The 21114-nt window shown below is 30.0% G+C and overlaps 1 protein-coding gene across 1 annotated transcript in view; it reads left to right on the top strand.

Annotated features, from left to right (window-relative positions):
- Window positions 1-21114, top strand: part of LOC107447019 (peripheral plasma membrane protein CASK) — a 622119-nt gene that overhangs the window by 473755 nt on the left and 127250 nt on the right. The window contains 1 exon segment of the mRNA XM_071178929.2: window positions 15737-15823. Coding sequence (XP_071035030.2) covers window positions 15737-15823 — 87 coding nt within the window.

The following is a 21114-nucleotide window of genomic DNA, read 5'->3' as shown; positions in this document are numbered from 1 at the left end:
TTTGCTAAATTTAGGTCCTTGAAAGTGCTTGAAAAACGTCTTAGGTCCTTGAAAAACTTGATAGGTCCTTGAATTTGTCCAATACTGCCAGCGGCCATTTTTATAAAACACCCGCGGATCTTTCTCGTTCTTTCTGTATTGTTCCCGAGCTCTCTCACGTGGTTTTTAACGCCACCGTTTCTGACCGGGCCTAGCGTCTTGGTGTCTGCCAAGCGCGCGGACCACAGCAGACAATCAATGTGTTCGGGGCGAGACTCCACTTCATCTTCTGTCGCATATGCTTAGATCTTCTTTTTTCTTATCGAAACTGGAATACTCTTGAATTTTGTAACAATATGTACCTTGTAGTTTTCAATAAATTTGCCGTTTTACCATCCGCACTTGTCCTTACGTTTGCGTCATTTCAAAACTTTATTGTAAAGCGTATTCGCAAAGGCACGGCTTCGTATTTGTGTTATGTAGTTTAGACTAACACATGGATCAATAAGTCCCGAGACTAACAATGAAAACAACATTTTTTTCCAACGCTTTTCCAATTTTTCAATACCATGTTTATAAAAAAAATTATCTTTCGCTTCAAAATAAGCTTCAGTTTCAGAGATGACCTCCTCATTTGAGCCAAATCTTTTTCCCTGGAGCACTTTTTTAAGATCAGCAAAGAGCCAGTAGTCACTGGGGGCTAAATCTGGCGAGTATGGGGGGTGGGGAAGCAGATCAAAGCCCAATTCGTTCAATTTTGCCATTGCTTTCATCGACTTGTGGCAGGGTGCATTGTCTTGGTGAAAAAGGATTTTTTTTTCTCTGCATGTGTGGTCGTTTTTTTGCGATTTCCTCCTTCAAACGCACCAGCAAGTCAATATAATAATCACTGTTGATCGATTTACCTTTTTCGAGGTAGTCAATGAAAATCACGCCATGCGTATCCCAAAAAACTGACGCCATGACTTTGCCAGCTGACTGCTGCGTTTTCGGACGCTTCGGACGGCTTTTGCCAGCTGTGCGCCACTCAGATGACTGCCGCTTTGACTCTGGAGTGTAGTGATGTAACCATGTTTCGTCCATGGTCACGTAATGACGCAAGAAATCTTTTTTGTTGCGAGTAAATAGCGATAAACAGCTTTCTGAATCATCGACTAGTTGCTGTTTTTGTTCCATCAAAAGCAATCGCGGCACCCACTTGGAAAAAACCTTTTTCCTGCTAAATTTTTCATGAAGGATAGTAAATACACTTCCATATGATATCTGTGTCATCTCAGCAATCTCACGGAGCTTCACTTTACGATCTTTCATTATAATTTTTGTCACTTCACTCACATTTTCTGGTGTAACGGCTTCCACAGGTCTACCCGAGCGTTCCGCGTCATTTGTGTTGGTACGACCATGTTTAAACTCGGCAAACCACCAACAAACCGTTACTTTTGATAGACAAGAGTCCGGGTAACATTTGTCAATCCATTGTTTCGCTTGCACGGTGTTTTTACCCATTAAAAAACAATGTTTTATCAGAACACGAAACTCTGTTTTTTCCATTTTTTAAACAAACTACAAAACGACTTTACTCCAACCTCGATAACTCAGCTGTTTCTGGTCCAATCGACTTAAAATTTTGACACGTTTCAAGCAAAGGTTAGTACTCTAGAAAGACCTGGTTACTGGTTTACTACGAGCGCCATCTCTGGGTTAGTCTCGGAACTTATTGATCCATGTGTTAGTTATGCCTGGGAAGTGCTATTTTAATCCCCAATGGATGGATAATCAAGCTTATAAAGAATGGATTTTATCGATGCCTGAAAAGAAGTTCAGAGCCAAGTGCAGATTATGCAAGAAGGAGATCGATATCGCAAAAATGGAAGAATCTGCTCTGAAATCACACATGAAAGAAAGGTAAAACAAAAAAGCAGTCTCATGCCCTGAGTTCTCTTTTTCCAAAGACATCAACATCTAATTCATCTGGTGTAAATACTCCTTCAACATCGTGTGCCCCATGTGAAACAGAAACTTTAGTGCCCGAAGTAACATTGTCTTCTTATCTAGTCAAAAGGAATGTGCTTGATGCTGAAATTCTCTGGAATCTGAAGTGCATCACTAGTAATTATCAGAGTTGGCCAAAAATGTAATCGATTACATTTTTTGATTACAGTAATCAATTACTTGTAATCATGATTACAATTTTCAAAAATTTTGATTACAGCTGTAATCATGATTACAATATTGATTACAGTAATCAATTACTTGTAATCGTGATTACAAAGTTTGATTACAGCTGTAATCATGATTACATAGTCGATTACAGTAATCAATTACTTGTAATCATGATTACAATTTTCAAAAAATTTTGATTACAGCTGTAATCATGATTACAGTTTTGATTACAGTAATCAATTACTTGTAATCATGATTCCAAGTAATTGCGATTACAAGTAATCACAACAAAAATGATTACAAGTAATTATGATTACAAGTAATCAAAATATATGATTACATGTAATTTGATTACATGTAATTTGATTACATGTAATCATGATTACATGTAATCTAATTACACGATTATAAGACTATTGTATTCTTATAAATGATTATATTTCACAGTAGATAGTAGAATGTATTTTATAAAGATACATTTTGCACGTATTAACATGTACTGCATTTTGTACGTATTTGTATACGTACAAATGAATGTAACTGAAATGTATGTACATATGATTTTATCTAGTGCATATGTTCAGACATTTTAGTATCACACACATGTACATACACTCTACATGTATACATGTACATTTATACACAATGAATATATGCATTTTATGCAAATATTTGTGTATGTAAAATGTATATCTATGTTCATGTACGCATGTATATACAAGTACTTGTGTTTGTACGAACATACATATATTGTCTGTACAATGCATGTCCCATGCATGTATGTGCAATTTATTTATGAACAGTACAATATATGTATGCATGTTCAATATAGGTATATCTGTAGGATGTACAATATATGTATGTATACATGTACATGATATGCATGTCCAGTGTATTTATGTACATGTACATAATATGTTCATGCTCAATGTAAGTATCCAAATATGCATAATACATTTGTGAACTATTGTACGTACATTGGGCGTATTTATATTTCACATATATTCATACATGCATTCGACATGCATAACGTACGTACACACATTTGAGATGCATATATGGTACAGATGTATATACATATAGCGTACAGATGTACATACATATAGCGTACAGAGGTATATTCACATAATGTACATATGATGAAATGAACATATAATGTTCATATAATGTACATATGTGTGTACATATACAGTACGTATGTGCATAAATATATTGGGCATAATTCTTTCGTACAAATTTTACATGTGTACATGCATGCTATCCCTATCTATGCATATGGTGCAATGTATATATGTACAATGAATGTATCCACACATGTACATACACGTATGTTCCATGTATGCATATCCATATGTACTATATATGCACGTACAATACATGAATGTATGTACATACATTGTACATGCGTACATACATTACACGTATACATATGTACATTACATTTATGTCTAAATATGTGTACAATGCAATGAATAAAATGCATGTAAGTTAACTTTTAATGACTCAAGCAAGTTAAATGACAAAATCAAACGATATTTAAATTTAGTTTTCAGCTTTAATTGTTCTATATCATTTTGAAATTCTCTGAATAAAAAATTATTTTCAGGTATTTTCATGAAATGTTTGACAATACAGATTTATTTTTTTTATAACATAATGCATGATTCATAGAAATTTTTTAAATGATAAGAAAAACGGTAAATTTTATGTGTGGAATTAATATTTAGAAATTCCAAATAAAATTATCGTTTGCTTTCTAAAAAATATGAGGTCGAGTTTCATATACCTTAGAATAATTTTAAAAAAATTTTTAATAACTTTACTCATATAAATTTTTTTAATGTATGCACAATGTATGTGTATATTGTAATTACATATATTTAAATGTACGCACGTATTTGTACATAACTTGTACTTATGTACATGTATACGTTGTATGCACATGCATACATTGTGCATATAACTATTTTTTTGTACATCCATGCATTACATGCGCATAAGTATTAACAAAGTATGTAGTTATACAAGTACATACGTAAGTTGTACATAAGTACATACTTTGCGTGCACATATATCGATGTACATATAAATATGCATGTATACATGTACGCATTTTATTTACGCAACTATGTGCATATATTGTACCTTTAAATAACATTTTTACATATTGTACGCAAATACGTACAATTTTATATACAAACGTACATTGTATATACGTGCTATTATCGTAAATTTATACAATATATGCACTTAAGTGCATAAAAGCATGCAAACGCATAAACATTATTTTCATATACGTTCATACATACATTGTCTATGTATACAAAGATACAAAACATTGCCTTTTTGTACAAACTAACATACATGCGTACATGTATCATAAATGCATAATTATATGTACTAAGCATATGCGCATTGCATTAAGTATATTACAATATAATTGTGAATATTGTACTTACAAACAACGTTTGTGCATACATTGTATGTATAGGAATCGCAAATTGTACGTTCATGCGTACGTACATTCTATGTACATAAAAATATGTAAACACATGAATACTTACATAAAAAATTTGACTATAGTATACAATCGTAATAACTTGTAATCGTATAATTTGATTACAAGTAATCACAATTACATGTAATCAAATTACATGTAATCATGATTACATGTAATCATATATTTTGATTACTTGTAATCATAATTACTTGTAATCGTTTTTGTTGTGATTACTTGTAATCGCAATTACTTGTAATCATGATTACAAGTAATTGATTACTGTAATCAAAATTGTAATCATGATTACAGCTGTAATCAAAATTTTTTGAAAGTTGTAATCACGATTACAAGTAATTGATTACTGTAATCAAAATTGTAATCATGATTACAGCTGTAATCAAAATTTTTTGAAAGTTGTAATCACGATTACAAGTAATTGATTACTTGTAATCGTGATTACAAGTAATTGATTACATAGCTGTAATTATCTGTAATCAATTACAGTTGTAATCGATTACTGTAATCAACGGCCAACTCTGGTAATTATTCATGTAACTCCTGTGAAGGGATTAGTAAATTGTTCTCCAAAATGTTTGCTGATAGCTGTATAGCGAGACAATTTTTTTGTAGTGCCGCAAGGTGAGCCTATTTGGGCTCCTTTGGATCGGCACTATACTTCAAAGGGATTCTTATAAATGAGCTGAAGAATGTTGATTGCTACACTGTACTCTTTGATGAGACGTTAAATCAGTCTCTACAATCTAAGCAGATGGACATTATGGTAAGGAATTGATAATAAAGTTTGCACTAAGTATCTTACCTCCCAATTTATGGATCATGGAACTGCAGAAAATATTTTGTCCTCTTTTTACAAATGCATGGATGATGGTTAAAAGCTCTCTAAAATACTTCAATTATCCATGGATGGACCCTATGTCAATTGGAAATTCTATTAGAAGCTTCAGTGTGAATTAAAAGAGAAATATTCCCACCAGGTCATATTCATTGGCAGTTGTGGATTACACATAATGAATAATGCTTTTAAACATGGTGAAAATGGGATATGTTCCTTCTAATTTTTATTTTCAGAGAGAATTGTTGCTGCATAACATTTAGAGAAGGTTGTGTAAATTATGGATGAATAATTTCAGAAACTATGTTTAATAGAGGAGAGGAGGGGGTTATGGAATAGTCATGGAATATGGAATACCTAAGATTTAGCTCTGTCTTTTATGCAGCCTTCACATGGAAATACACAGGATTGAAGGATTTCACCATTAACACCTCATTACCATTAGTTATAGATTGTGCTGAAAATGATTTTGTGAATTAAAACCCCTTATTTCCGAAGCGTCACGAAAAAACATCTACATGCAAACTCCGGATAGGTGTTGTTTCGTGACTCTCCAGGTGTATAAGGTGGGGAAGGTAGCTTCGCGGTTGTTGGGGTTCATTGGGGGAGGGGAGAAAATAGGATTGTCAGTTAACATCAATTAGTTCCCTCCCTATGCATTGTTGAAAAGTTTTCTCCTAAGGTTGCTATTCTTAACTTTAAAAGTTGCAGGCATGTCTCTTAGAGAAAGCGCCAAACACCAAATTTTATCTTCTAATGCAAACTTCACGGAAAGACACTGTTTTAAATCAACAAATGGACGTATCCTGTGTTATAACGAAATGCTTCACAGCCCTTTTTTATAAAAAATAAATAAATAAATAAATGTTTTTCAGAATTGATGTTAAAGTATTTACAATTATTTAATCAATAAGAATTTATAATTGTGTCAAATTACAATTAAAACTAAAACATAGCGTTTTTTTATTCTTCGCGGGAATTCCTAAGAGCTGCTATACTTTAATAATTCTTTTCTCTTAGCCACAAGAGTTTGTCATAGTGCAACCGTTAAGCAAACTTCGAATAATTATGGAACATATATTAATTTCTTCGGTTTAATAATTTTTCTTTGCATTAACACTTTAAATTTCAAAACGAAATTATAATTTTTTTATATCACATTATGAAATTTTATTTTTGAAGCAAAAAAAAAAGAACCATTTAATCAACGGCTATGTTCATTTGTGGCAATTTGACTTGTTAAAATCGTGCTAAATATAAGTATATATGAATTTAAAATTTTTTCTTTCAACTGAAATGTAAAATAAACTGTTGCCATATTGGATTTCCATGTCGAGTTTACTGACAAAATAGCCTAAACTGACGAAACTGTACTTCACTCTAACCACATTAAATATTCGCTATTCATAGGAATAAGAAAGTTGTTTCATTAATTCTGTCAAACATTGATTAACATTTCTTTTACGCTTGTTAAAATACATCCGTGGTTTAAAAAATGAATAAATAAAAGAAAGAAGGAAAAAAAACACTTTTGTATTAGAAAAAAAAAGCGTTTGTAATTAGCGCATACAGAAATTTGTTTGATATTTCAACTTAATTACCTAATACAATTGTTATTCTCAAGTCTTTGGAGGTTATGATGCTTGAGCAATTACCTTATACTTAATTTTTCTTATTAAAAAGTGGAATCAAATTTTAATTACATAGTTTTTCGCGGAATTTTTTTTCAAAACAATATATCTAGTACACAGGGGAAATGTAGTGTTTTATACGTACATATACGAATTAATGTGCTTTTGAGCAGGTACACAAGGAAACCTCAGGAACACTTACATAAAACTTTCGAATAGTCTTCGAATGATAAAGATCAATGCTTTATTGTTAAATAATAATACGCCGCATAAATCGATAAAGGAAAAAAAAAAAGATTGAAATTGAAAAAGGACTGATTTCTTGTTTTAGTTACTTTTTTAAATTTAAAAATGTATAACAACATTAAAACTTATATTTTTCATTATGATATGCGTCGTTATGTTACTCGATATTGATCGCGAATAAAGAAACTTAGACATTATCTTTTAATATTTTATGGTGCATAAAAATATTGAAAATACAATACATTAATGTCTACAAATTTATTTCAATGTAAGAAAAGATACGAATTTATTCTAAGGAATTTTCAGTATTTCTACTTTTTTCAATATCTTTTTCGTTTATTTTTGTTCAGAAAATAGACGTCCAAATGAATTTTCGAAAATGTTCGAAAGCCTTTCATTTGTCATACAAAAATCAAGTTTTTATCGATCAAAATACTACTTTAATTTCTCATTGATTCTCAACCTCATTGATATCAAACCGTTTTAATGTTATTCAAAATGCTAATGATTAGTGTTAATATTTTACTAACTTTAAAAAATAAATATTTTCTTTTTTTTTCTTTTTCTTAATTATGCGTAATCATTTTTTTTCTCATAAAAATCATTCAGTATTCTATTTCAAATTTATATTACTGTGGTAGTACTCCCTTAGGAATATTTCTTTTTTTCGCGGCAAGGGAAAGACTAATGTTTGTAAGTATTCTGAGTAAGGATTTACACAATACGGTTGTCCACTATTTGCTTTACATAGAAAAATTTCACAAAGCTTTTTGACTCCTCTTCACCACAGGGCATCTAAACTATCCTACTAACCCACAGTTACCAGAGGCAGAAATTCTTTCAATACTTGTCTATTCCTTCTTCATTGTTACTTGTGGAATTACAATAGCTGCGGAAAGGCATTGTAAGGTATTGCACACAGTAAACGTCACCAAAGAAAAAATACACAAAATTCAAACACTTCATTTTCTGTTTTTTTTTTTTTTTTTTTAAATTCAAGAAAACATTATACTATATTTTTTTTTCTGGGAATGAGATTAACGATCATCGTAAAAAATAAGGAAAAAACACGGAACACTTTAAGAAAAAGATATAGATAAAACTGATATTGGAGGAAAAAAAGTTAGAGAAATTCATATTCAAACATTGTCACACCAAAAGGTCGTGCAATTTTCATCAGATTTATAAATATAATATTAACTAAGTACTGTTGGTTTTTCTATGGTGATAAAATTAAAGATATCTAGCCTTTTTTCTATTACACTTTTTCTATTGTATTTAATTAGTCTCTTTTAGTAAATAATGTCTAATAATTCAACTGTTAGTCTCTCTCTCTTTAAACAATAACATGAGTTAATTAAATTTTAATTGTTTTAATTAGGGGAAAATAATATATACTTCAATTTATTAAGTGCAAATTTTTCATGCATTTTCAATTTCATATATACCTTCTCTGATCGACTACGTACCCTAGTTTATGGTGTTTCCTATAGATTTAAGAAAAAAAATAGAAAAATTTTTTATCCACACATAAAAAAAAATATAATTAAGTAAGTAAATAATTAAGCAGAGACATATATTGTTACTAATGCAAAGTAGAAACAGAAAATTATAAGAAATAAACTTCCTCTACTTAGTTATTTTTCTCTCTTCTTAAATTTTTTTTTTCAAAATAAGAAATGTGATTTTTATTAGAAATAATGAAATTTAATGTCTAAAAACTAATACTTAAAAATTAAAAGATTTTAAATATTGTGGGCATTTTTTTTTTTTTTTTTTTTTTTTTTTTTTGCTGGCAGCCAATCTTAAAACAGATTTAACAATATTTAGAATATTTAATAAAGATTTTGAAAACAGAACTTTTAAGGAATTTAAAATACTTGTTCAAAAAAATCTAATTGCGCAGAAATTATAATTTAAAACTTTAAAGATTTCAATGATATAAGAAATTACATTGTATAGTGATATTTAAATTTTAAATCACTTCACAAAATCAACCATTAAATAAATGTAAGCATATTCATAAAATAAATTTATTTCAATGGTACCATTCAATTGAAATTAATTCAAAACAATTTATTCAAAATCTGATGATTAATATTGGTAGACATAAGAAAACTCTATCATATTTTATGTAATCAAATCTTCATTTTTTTTCTTAAAGAAAATTCCTAAAAAGAAAACAATAGTTGTTTTGCTGTCTTTTCAGCTTTTTTTTCTCCTTTTTAAATTTTCTTTTTTTTTTCTGATAACGCAATTGGAAACAGTTACCCAAGTTTTTTGTTCTGTTTCGATTTTAGCAATTTTAATAAATTTCAAATTTTGTCAATAAATTAATCATTTGAATACAATTTGAAAAAGACTTTAGTCCTAGTCAGTCATAATTATCCTTTTATTTTCTTTTGAATAACCTCTTTGTAATGCTTAAATTAAAAAATAAATAAAAATCAACTGTTTCACGAGGGAGGAAACGAGGGGGACTAAGTCTAGTAATTTTCGTTATGAATGAATGTGGTCTGCCGTTTTTCTATGTGTTCTAATTTAGGAGAAGGTGCAATAATTTTTCTTCTTATATGAGGAATGGATAAAATTTCTAAAAAATCGTTTCTATTTCAAAAATATTTTGAAAGTTTGATTGTTCTAGACGACGTATAAAAGTATTTACTGTTAGCCTGCAAGAACGAGTGGGAATAATTTTATGATACCATGCATTCTATAAGTTCGTATTCCTGAAAAACTAGGAAAGAAACCTTTTCATCCCTTTCTTATTCGTAGCTTCCTCTATCTATCTTATTCTGCACTTATCTACCTTTTGTGAGTAATTAAAATTACATTTGGGCATTTTCCTTCATCACCAATAGACGTTTTATCATTTCCCCAAATATCTTCCAGTTTGTTCGAACAATTATTTTATTTCTTGGTGGTTGCTGAGTTCAGTGTATTATTTTTTGCTCCCAACTGAATTTTCTTGAATTTGTATACAATGTTCACGAAAAGTTTTGCCGCAATACTTACAAGAACTGAGCTATCTAATAAAAATCCACAATTTGTACCTAAGACGCTACCTATCTGTGAATGAAAATCAAAAACCTTGCTATGTCATTGATTAGAATCACTAACTACGCGTTCAAATATTAAAGGATTTTCGCCTGGAATCAACCAAAGTATAAAATAAAAACTTCTAGAAGTTTTTTAGACTAACGATTTGTGCCTTATTTTTTTCCGCCCCAAAACGTATGATTTCTGTCTGTAACTATTGTCTCCAATATAGCAAAATATATAAAAAATATTATTATTATATACAAACATGTCTGCATTAAAACAATCATATCGAGTATAATATAATAATTTATATTCAAATTATCAGTGAAGTAAATATTATGCTTTAAATTTTATTGCGAAAAAAAAACAATGATACACGTTTCAAATAATTTAGCAATAATTATTCAAAGTAAGTCTAAGACTAAAAGGTGATATATTTCTATAAAAAAAATTGTAATTTTTTTTTGCAACGTATAAATGAAATTCATTTTGCGTCAATCAAATTTTGAATCGCACAATACTTTGGCTAGAGTTGAATAGAAAATATGGCTTAACTTGATGTTTCTTTGCGGTTGTAGCAAATTTAATCTTGCACTGATTTTTCTGACATTGCATGTATCTCTTCTTATTTTGTTTTAAGAAATTAGAAATGTTTTTACCTCATTAATTAAATTTAAAAAAAAAAAATTATTCAGTGTGTTTATTTATTATTATTATTTTCTTTCAAGATTTAAGTTATTTTAATGCTATTAACCATGCAACATACTACTATTTCTATTTATTAAAATTATTCACGTTAATATTGAAAAAAAGAACATAAATGAAACATTTTACTTTTAAAAAAACTCAAGTATCAACAGGCTTTATTTAAAATGTTAATATAACGGAATGGATATTATCACCTTCCCGCTTCCTGCTCCAATGTGCTGTTTACTTTATTCATTTATTTAATATTTTAAAAAACTGAGTGTAATAAAAAATACTTTTAAAATTTAGAAAAAAGCCTTCCAAATTATTAAAATTAATCAGATAGTATCCTTAATTGTATTAATTTCTTTATCGTTTATACTTTTTTTCTATAGAGAAAATTTAAAAACAACTGAATTACTTTAGTTCTGTTTTATATAAACTTTTGTTTTTGCAACAATAAACAATGCTTTGCACCTATGTGACTTATTAAAGCATTCTAACGTAAGAAATAAATAAGAAAAAGATAATTAAATAGATAAATTAATAACATTTGTAAAATTACGACAGTAATTATTTTTTTTAAAAATTATCTAGGGCGAAATGTTTCTAAAAATATACGAGCAAGAAGGATTCAAATACAGTTTCCGTTTTATTTATTTATTTATTTTTTCGGAGAAAGAGGCCGGCACACCTTGATCGAAGAATATAGTGGTGTCAATCGCTATACAAAAGGGAAAGAATTCCCGATGTGTGTTGTGAATGATTGAGCCGGTTGGAAAGGGTACTGAGTTGAGGCGTGTAAGACGAATACCTGCTGCGTAATGAGAATATAATAATATACTATACAAAACACTTCTTGACATAAGATAGTAAAAGCTAAAATTTATTTTACTTTGGCCATTTTTGCTGAAAAGGATTGCAACCAGCAAGAAACATTTTCTTAGAAAAATAACAGTTGGGCTTCATTTAACCATTTAACCATGAAGAAATAACCACATTCTTTAATTTATTGTTGAACGTTTACGCAAACAAATTCCGATTCGACGTCAAAAGTGGTTATTGGAAGAAAAAAAAGAATCTGTAACTAGACTTGTATTTTAAAACTTAGACTAAATAATATACTTTCAAATTACAAAAGAATATTCTTTTATTTTTATTAAAAAATGAATTTAAGGAATTCTAACAACTTTGAAATTCTCCATTATGAAATATTAATGTCAACAAATTGCTTAATATTACACTTATACCGTTAAAAGTAAATTATGCCTGATAATTATATACAAATTAGCTAAGATGATAGTATTCTATTTTTTCACAGATTTCTTTTCACTGAAAAAAAAAAAAGATACTAAACAGACTAATCCATCTTTCTGATTCTTCAATCATAAACTAACCATATATCTATAATAATGCACACAAATAAAATGTGATAACTTGTGGCCACCAGATGCGTTATAATTTAAATAATTGTTAATTAATTTAAAGTTAATGAAGCCGATGACACTCTCCGAATGTTCTTGCCTACAAGATAGTGAGCATGTTATGTAAAGGCTTAGTTCTTAAAGATGAAAACGCAGGTCTTGATATCATTCAGTTTTATTACTAATTTATTGAACAATATAAGATGTGCTCTGCAATAAAATGCTGCTCTAAATATTATCACTCAAAATTTAACAATTTTGAGTGATGATTCTATTTAATGAAAAGAAATAATATTTTTGTCTTAAGAGGTCCACTTAGAATATGCATATTATTTCATATAACTATTGATTTCTATGAAAAATTCAATACACAGGTGATTCCTCAGAATGAAAATAAATATTTTTCAAAATATTGTTGTCAGAAAGGAAAAGATAATTTGGAATATATGGCCTTCATAGATCAGTAAAGAGAAAGATTGAAATTTATACCTTTAACTATTATGCCTTTCTATTACTCTCTCTGAATCTAATTATAAGGATCAAAAAGTATTACTCAAATAGTATAAAATTTGTTTACACTAAGATAATTTGGTTGAAAATAAGTGAAAAATATTATATTTAGCATTTTAATAATTTATGGTTATGAAATAGAGCGTGAAACACCCGTATCTTTTTCTGAGTTAGATAAAATCTTCCAAACACAGATCACTTGCAAACATTATATATATATATTTTTAAAGTTTGCCTTTATTTTCACACACAGTTATTTTGATCTAAAAGAAACAATTTTCTTTAATTTTCAATTTTTACAATTTCTTTAATTTTGAAAATCAATTTCGGATAACTTTTTTACATGTATGAAAATAAAATTTTTGTTCAAATTATTATATTCATATTTCATATTTTAGTATAAATATAATTCTGATAATCTAACAGAGTTTTTTAGAAACTATCATACTGTTTTTTACAATTAAAAAATACTGAAATAAGTTATAGATGGTAATTTGAGTGCAAGAAAAAGTATATATAAAAGGAACACCGGTGTCTCATCTTCGTCAAACGGTTAAAAAATAAAATCTAGTATTTTTTAGGGACTGTTCAACTGATCATTTCGAGCCATGGGTATTGTCATTTACAAAACTAAGATAGCTAAATCGTTCAGATTCTGCAAAATATTAATCTTCAAAATTTAATCTTTAAGATTGAGCAAAATTTTATAATTTAATCTTTAAGATTCTGAAAAATTTAATGCAATATACTATTAAAAAACTATTTAATAAAAATCTCCATTTAATAAAAAATAATAGATTATTCAAATTATTTTTAAGTTAAATAAACTTTGAGTAAAGAAGTCTCGAGATTCGATGTCGGAAGTGGTAAAACAGAGAAATTTGTGAGGCATGGTATACATATTATTTAAAGCTAAATTAAATATTCAAGAATTATTTGAAATACTGCAATGTAATAAAAAATTTATTGAAGAGCAATTTTTTTTTAAACTTTTTACATTTCATGATTTTGTGAAAAAAAAATCGAGTAAAAAAAAAACAATAGAAAAGTTGTAAAAAGAAAACAAAAAAAGAAGGAAGGAAACTTTTACAATTCTAGTTATTCGTCGCCAAAAAAGTGCTGAACTAACGTTTTGGTAAATGGGGTGTTTTAAACATATCCAACAATTTGTTGCTGCATGCATTTTTCCCCCACTTGACTGAGTTTCAATGAAGAGAAAGGAGAATCATTTACACCCCTTTTACTTATCTCACTGGGTGGGAACTGTGGTCGAGTTCAAGTGAAAAACCTTCCTTCTGAAAACTGCCGTAACAGGGGAACTCAAAATCTCAGACCCTACCGGAATGAAAGAGTTAATATGTAAAACCAGTAGGGTTGTTTTTAAAAAAATATAAATTTTAGTCCATAATACATATACTCTCTTCTCTCTATATAGGCAAAGCATTTAGATATTATATTTGAAATTAATTATTGCCACAACAGGCATTGTTGCTTCTAGTAAAATAGAAGAGAATAATTTTTAAAATTGGTCTTAGATTAAGGTCCTTGAAAATTTTGTTGAGGTCCTTGAAAAGTCCTGGAAAGTCCTTGAATTTCAATCTCATCATAGAGTGGGAACCCTGTGACACAATTGAACAGCATAAAATAATTTCAGCTTATTGTCATTATATGTGTTGTTGTCTTTCTCGATAAATCTACATTATTAGATTAAGGAAAATTCATATTTAAAGAAAAGATGCATTAACTATACTTAGTATCATTGCACACCATAAAGGATGTAGCACAACCTCACCACGGACAGTATATAATAGTCAAGTCAATTTAAGCAACTTAATCAAGTAATTTTCCGATAAATTGGCACTTGATCATAAAAAAAAAATTTTATTAAATTTTCGATAAACAAAAACTAACGCATGGTTTCAGTTACTTTTCAAAATTCTAATTCGCTGATTTCGTCCTCATATGCCATCCTTGTTACTTATGCTTATTTTTTATAATGAATCAAAGATAAATACTTATTAATGAAATTTCAATAAATATCTAGTAAAACTCATTTTTGATAAAATGAAAATATGAGGTAGCAAACATCACTGATGTTATGTTTTAAGTAAATGTAGAAGGGAAAAAAACATCTGCATTTTAAATTGCAACAATACGTAATGCTAATCCTATAAGAAAAAATTCGCTTTAGACCCACTACTCGCAAAAGAGCAAATTAAATGTTTTTAGAACGCAGGATAAATTGTCTCTTGTACCCGCTGTCTTTCTAAATTTTAATACACTCGCACAAAGGGTTCTCGTGTTATTAGAGAGATACGCAGACATATTCTTTTTGTTGCTATTATAGATTATGATATATTGCTCTATGTCTTTTGTTGTCATCTTTAACCTATTTCGCCGTCATCTTGCATTCTGCCATTAAAATTATTTGAAGTAGTAAAGTTTTATTTGATTGCGTAATTTGATACTATCAAAACCACGAACCTTTGCTAACTACTTAAAAACTAATTACTGAAGATCAACTGACTGTTTTTGAAAACTCCAAAGCATGTGTGTTAACAAACACTATGATACATTTTATTTATTTTTTTAGCATTAATAGTCATTTGGGAAACAGGTGACTGTAATTTTTAAAATAATTCGAGATTGATGTGAAAGTTTGGATTCTGATTTAAAATTTTACCTGTATTTTTTATGTTAGGTGCTTGCAGAAATTGAAACTTGGCCAGACGAAATGGATCCGGACATTCAAGAGCTTCGAGACATCTTGTGCGACCCCCACTTCCGGGTGAGTTACAATTTAATTTACTGTTAAGTTTATTTTTCGATTTTATCTTTTCGTCATACAAAACTGCGTACTCCCTCTCTATTTCAAACACTGTGAAGACGAGCTCTAATAACGGATTGTGTTGTAATTGAGTTAAAATGAAATTTTCTCCTGTAATCGAACTCTTCAATATACTCGTACTCTTGTTTACACTTAAGGCCTGGTTTCCTAAGATAAGCGCCTTCTCTAGACGTCAGGGGGAAGTTGACGTGAGCAGTAGGTCCAACGCAGACATTATCTCGCATTGCACATGCGTTAATAACGTAAACAAATATTTATTTTAAATTTATATTGATTTTGTTATTGTCGACCAGTGCTTTAGAGAACAAATAATGACTTTGTCCAAGAAAAAACACATTATAGCTCAGCTAAATGAAGAGGAAGAAGAAGAAGAAGCTAAAATCGAAATCTTGACTGATTTCAATGCTCTGTTGGATGTTGTCAGCCATTGCTTCTGTCGTTAACGTTACGTTGTAATCCAACTGCAGTTGATTCGGGCGTCAGTCGTCGTTCAAGCTGAGCGTTCGATGACGTATGCTGTTTAAATCACAAATTGACCAACCAGGGGTTAGCGCTCGCTTCAAACTGACGTTTTGCAACGCCGACCTGTCCTGACTTTACTTTAAAAATAACTGCCAACCGGACTGTGTTATGATCAGGGACCTGACCTCTCGTCAAAAGGTGCTGGGTTCGAATCCCGAACAAGTCATGGATGTCCTTTCATTTTCTGTACTGTCTATCCTTACTGTGGCAGCAACGTTGGCCCACATAATATGGTACCCCTGAAAGAGTGGCCAAGAAAACTGCCTTACGGATACCTGAATGACAAGTGTAAATCGGCATTGGGAAGAAAAGCATTAAAAAAAAGCTGAACGAGTTTTGTGATGCCATCAGCCATTTAAGTAATAAAATACTTTACATATTTGCATTAACTATTTACATTACACTTAAATGCTTTACATAATTGCATTAGATATTAATATTATACTGACTCTGGCAAGTTTTCTAGCACATTTAATGGGAAAAGATATTTAGTGAACAATTTCTTGATATTTCGATATTCTAAAAAGTGATCTTCTAAAACTCGCTGAAATGTTACTTAGCATGTTCTTCGATTAAGCTTTTTAATTTAAAAGGAAACAAATTCTTTTTTTCTGCATCTTTGCCTAACAAGATAAGGACCGTGTAACTATAATAAATGTCTTTATCTGTAACTTTGAAACAGATACTTTGTTTAGATAGTAAACAGCCGGAACATGTTCTCTAATAACAGCCGTTAAGACCTTTTTGATAACTTTTCTAATTCTTTAGGATCTGAAAGGAGGTTAATAGCTTTGGGTTTCTAGAAAATTTCCCATCTAAAAACTCTGAATCAAATGACATTTTTTTACACTCTCGGTAGTTGATGGGTTGACCACTTCCTGTTCAGAATGAAACCGCTTATTGCGGTGAGAGTAACTCCTATTGAACTGATATTGATTGGGCTCACTGACACATGGATCCAATAAAAAGCTTTTAGTGGGCACTTCCATTATCGATCAGATCACGTGACGCACATTCATCAAACTTCCTTACCTCACAATGGTCCCTTTGATACAAGAAAAAGAGGAAGACCCAAAGACATATACTTTGTGTTACACATCCATGAAAAGAATTTATAAATGACTAATCACTCAAGTAACTCTAAATTCCTCTTAATTTAACTGATTAGCATTGATATATGAGGTGTTTTGTTTCTGAAACAAATCAAAACACTTTTTTCTTCAAATTTCGTGCATTCTCCACTGATCTCTAAAAGAGTGAAAGTTGAAGTTATTTTCGAAGGGTGAAGACTAGGCTCGACCGCCGCAAGAGCAAAGGGCATCCTAGAAGTTCCCTTCTTTGTGGTAATTACTTAATTTTATAATCCCTGCTGAGGATACTGGTAATGCATTTTATTTTATAATCGTCGTTGAACAGCCGACCCAATTTTTTGGATTTACGACTGCTAATGCTCTCTTCCGTAGCCTTGTAACTTTGAGCCTAATCCCTTGAGAAAAAAGATAACTCCTTTATAGGTAATTGGGGGAAATTTACCTTCGGGGATGACTTTTTGATAGAACTAACCCGCATTTGCGTTACGTGGAGAGAAAAACCACGAAAACCTCCCACAGTTACTCTGGCGGAAGGGGGACTATATCCGTTTGCAACTGAGGATATTTTGCGTTAGCACTGTGGCTGCTGCAAGCCGGGTGCGGAATTCGTATCGACCAGACATGTCTGGGATTCTAACCCGTTTCACCTCATTGGAAGGCGAACGCTCTATCCTCTGAGCAACCACAGCTCTTCTGGTAATATAGTAATTGGTACAGTTTTATTTTAGATACTATGGGAGGAGGTTTTTAACGGACTCTCAAAAAAGTACCAGAGACAATCTCTTGATTGTGGTAAATTTTGACTATCATAAGTTGGCCTCGACCAACAGCATCATGCTTAATGACGAAATGATGCAGAATACACTTATCTTATTTTAATGGGATGAGTTACTAAAAATGTGTTTTACTGAATCTTAATAGCGTAAAGCTACCGGCCAAGACAAATAATAAAAATAAAAAATCTGTTTCTTTCTCTTGATGAGGAAATATATCTGTGTCAAGATTTTTAAAGAAGTCTTTGAAGTTATCTTGTCCGAACTCAGAACTATACGTGGACATGAAAAGAGTATCGCAAGTTTGTATCCCTTCACATACTGCAAGTATTTTTCCGCATTGGTACGGCAACAACTATGCGGATTTTTAACCAAAAGAGAAATAACACCATTGTACTAATTTTGTGCATAATAATAACGTAAATAAACTCAAAATATTTTTAACCATGTCTCAAAATTTTTCGTTTGAAACACTGTGAGAACTTATTGGAGACCTTGTTGTCACCGTAAATAGATTATACAACATTTGTAGCAAGTGATTGTAATAATAACAATAATAGTAATAATCGTAGCAATCAGTAATAAATAATATATTAATTAATCATTTTTAATTTGCTTTAGTGTATCAACTTTTGATGTTCTTTTTTAATAGTCTAAAACTTTTACATATTATTATGTTTCCTTCTCTTTATTAGAACAATGAACCTAATTGCATTTTCGATATTCAGCTTACACCATTCATGATACATGCCATATTTTACACATAAGATAACCTTCGGTAAAGATTGTGTAACAAATTATGCCTTGCAACATATCTAGAGAAAATCTATTTTCTAATCAATACGTTGACCGGAAATTATCACATGCTCTTTCAGTAATCTCTTATCGCGAGTAGTAATGATCACAATCATCACGAAACCAATATCATCTCAGAAATTACTATACAGTAATATAATGCCTGCTGTAAATTTCATTTATTTTTCTATCAAAAAATTAAAAATTATTAAATTTTAATTTTGATTATTTATTGAAATTCAGTGCCATCTCCTTCATAAGATTCCAATACATAGAGCCAAAGAAAGCAATTAAGTGATTTATAGATACATCGTGAAATATCTTTAATTTTTAATCATCGCAATGACAATATTTTAAAAAGCAGTATTTCGATTTATCAAGAAGATCATCTTTTAATAAAATTATCGAACATTCGATAATTGTCAAGAACAATAATATCACAATTATTATCAACAACGATAAGTATTGAATACAATAATGTCTCAAGTATTATCGATAACGAAAATTACCGAATACGATAAGATCCCGAGTATAACCAATTACGTTCGTTATTGAGTACGATATTATCATAGATTAAAGGTTACAAAAAGAAAATATAGCTACATTCGACTGATATTTACATCTTGGGAAATAATATTGTTAATGTGACGCCATCGTAAATCGTCGCATTTGTCGATTTAGAAGTCAATTACATCTCACACACACGCGTGACGTCGCTTACTACTATCCGATTAAATATAATTAAAATCATGTAATTGGGCACAATCATCTCACTTCTTCTCAAGTTGCAAGTACTTAATTACAATAAATAAATTATTACACAAAACTGTCAAATGACATAAAAAATATTTAATAAATTGTTCAAAAAACTTTTGTTTGCCTCTGCGTTGATTTCCCATAGGAATACAGCAATTTATTAAGGTTTTATTTTTGAAAAATATGTTTGTTTTTTCTATAACAACTATTACTATCGTTGAAAACATTCGTATAAAAATCTACTTGCTTACAAGTGTTTCAATATGTTTCTTAATTATTCCGATACTTCCTAAAATGTATTTCTGATAACGATCTCAAGAATTTAGTTATAAAAACAGCACTCAAATAAATGATTTAGCTCATGATAATATCTCAATTACTCCATTACTCTCGTTTATTCCTCTATATTAAGATGGTATTTTTTTCTGTATTATAATACTTTCTCTTATCTTTTTCTTTTTGTCGAGTAATTTTTTTTTTATCTTAATCTTATTTATTCTTACATGTAATTATTTTTTCATGAAGTGACTGTTTTATTAGATAAAGGGAAAAAATGTAAATGATGGGAATGCCAACATCCAAAATTGAATTGTTTTTTGCGTTAATTATTTCGCACGCATTTATAACCCCATTTGTGAAGTTGCCATGCATCCATTTAATCAATTTATCAAATTATACTAAAAGCAACTTTATTGAAATTATTTATCTCATTTTTAAAAAGGATTTTAATTAAACAAATATGCAAATGGATGTTTGACTTTTTTTTTAATAGGCATCAGATTTGATATTATATTAATGCCCGTTCCTAGCGTTGTAATTTTAATCCATTCCCAGAAGACTAAAGTACTATTGTATACTTGTAGGAATAATTTCAATTTCGTGAGGATTTTTGATGGCACTAATCCGCATTTGCGTTACGTATGGATAAAAACCAAGGAACCCTCCTATGGTTAGCTCGACAACTCATGATCCATCTATCACATGTGATATTTTATAGCTGTTACAAGCCGACAAAATCATTCAGTGTTAACTGTTAATTTATTTACGAAAACGGAACCAAAAGCGTACTTCCTCTGAATAAACATATATTTTTTTACATATTTGAATTCTTGACTTTCAAAATGCCGCAATCTGGGAAATATAATCCCCATAGTTTGATCAGGAGAGCGATGAAAAGTTCCGACCCTTAATGTTAATTTCACTTTTTGCATTTTTAGTCATATTTTTAAAGCTAATTAAGCAATTCAAGAAAAAAACTCATAAAGCCCATTTACCCAAAATTAATTCCATGCAA

Source organism: Parasteatoda tepidariorum, chromosome 3 (assembly GCF_982258835.1).
Source record: "Parasteatoda tepidariorum strain Cologne lab strain chromosome 3, Ptep-v5.0, whole genome shotgun sequence".
NCBI classification, from domain to species: domain Eukaryota; kingdom Metazoa; phylum Arthropoda; class Arachnida; order Araneae; family Theridiidae; genus Parasteatoda; species Parasteatoda tepidariorum.
This window is presented reverse-complemented; position numbering and strand designations above follow the sequence as displayed.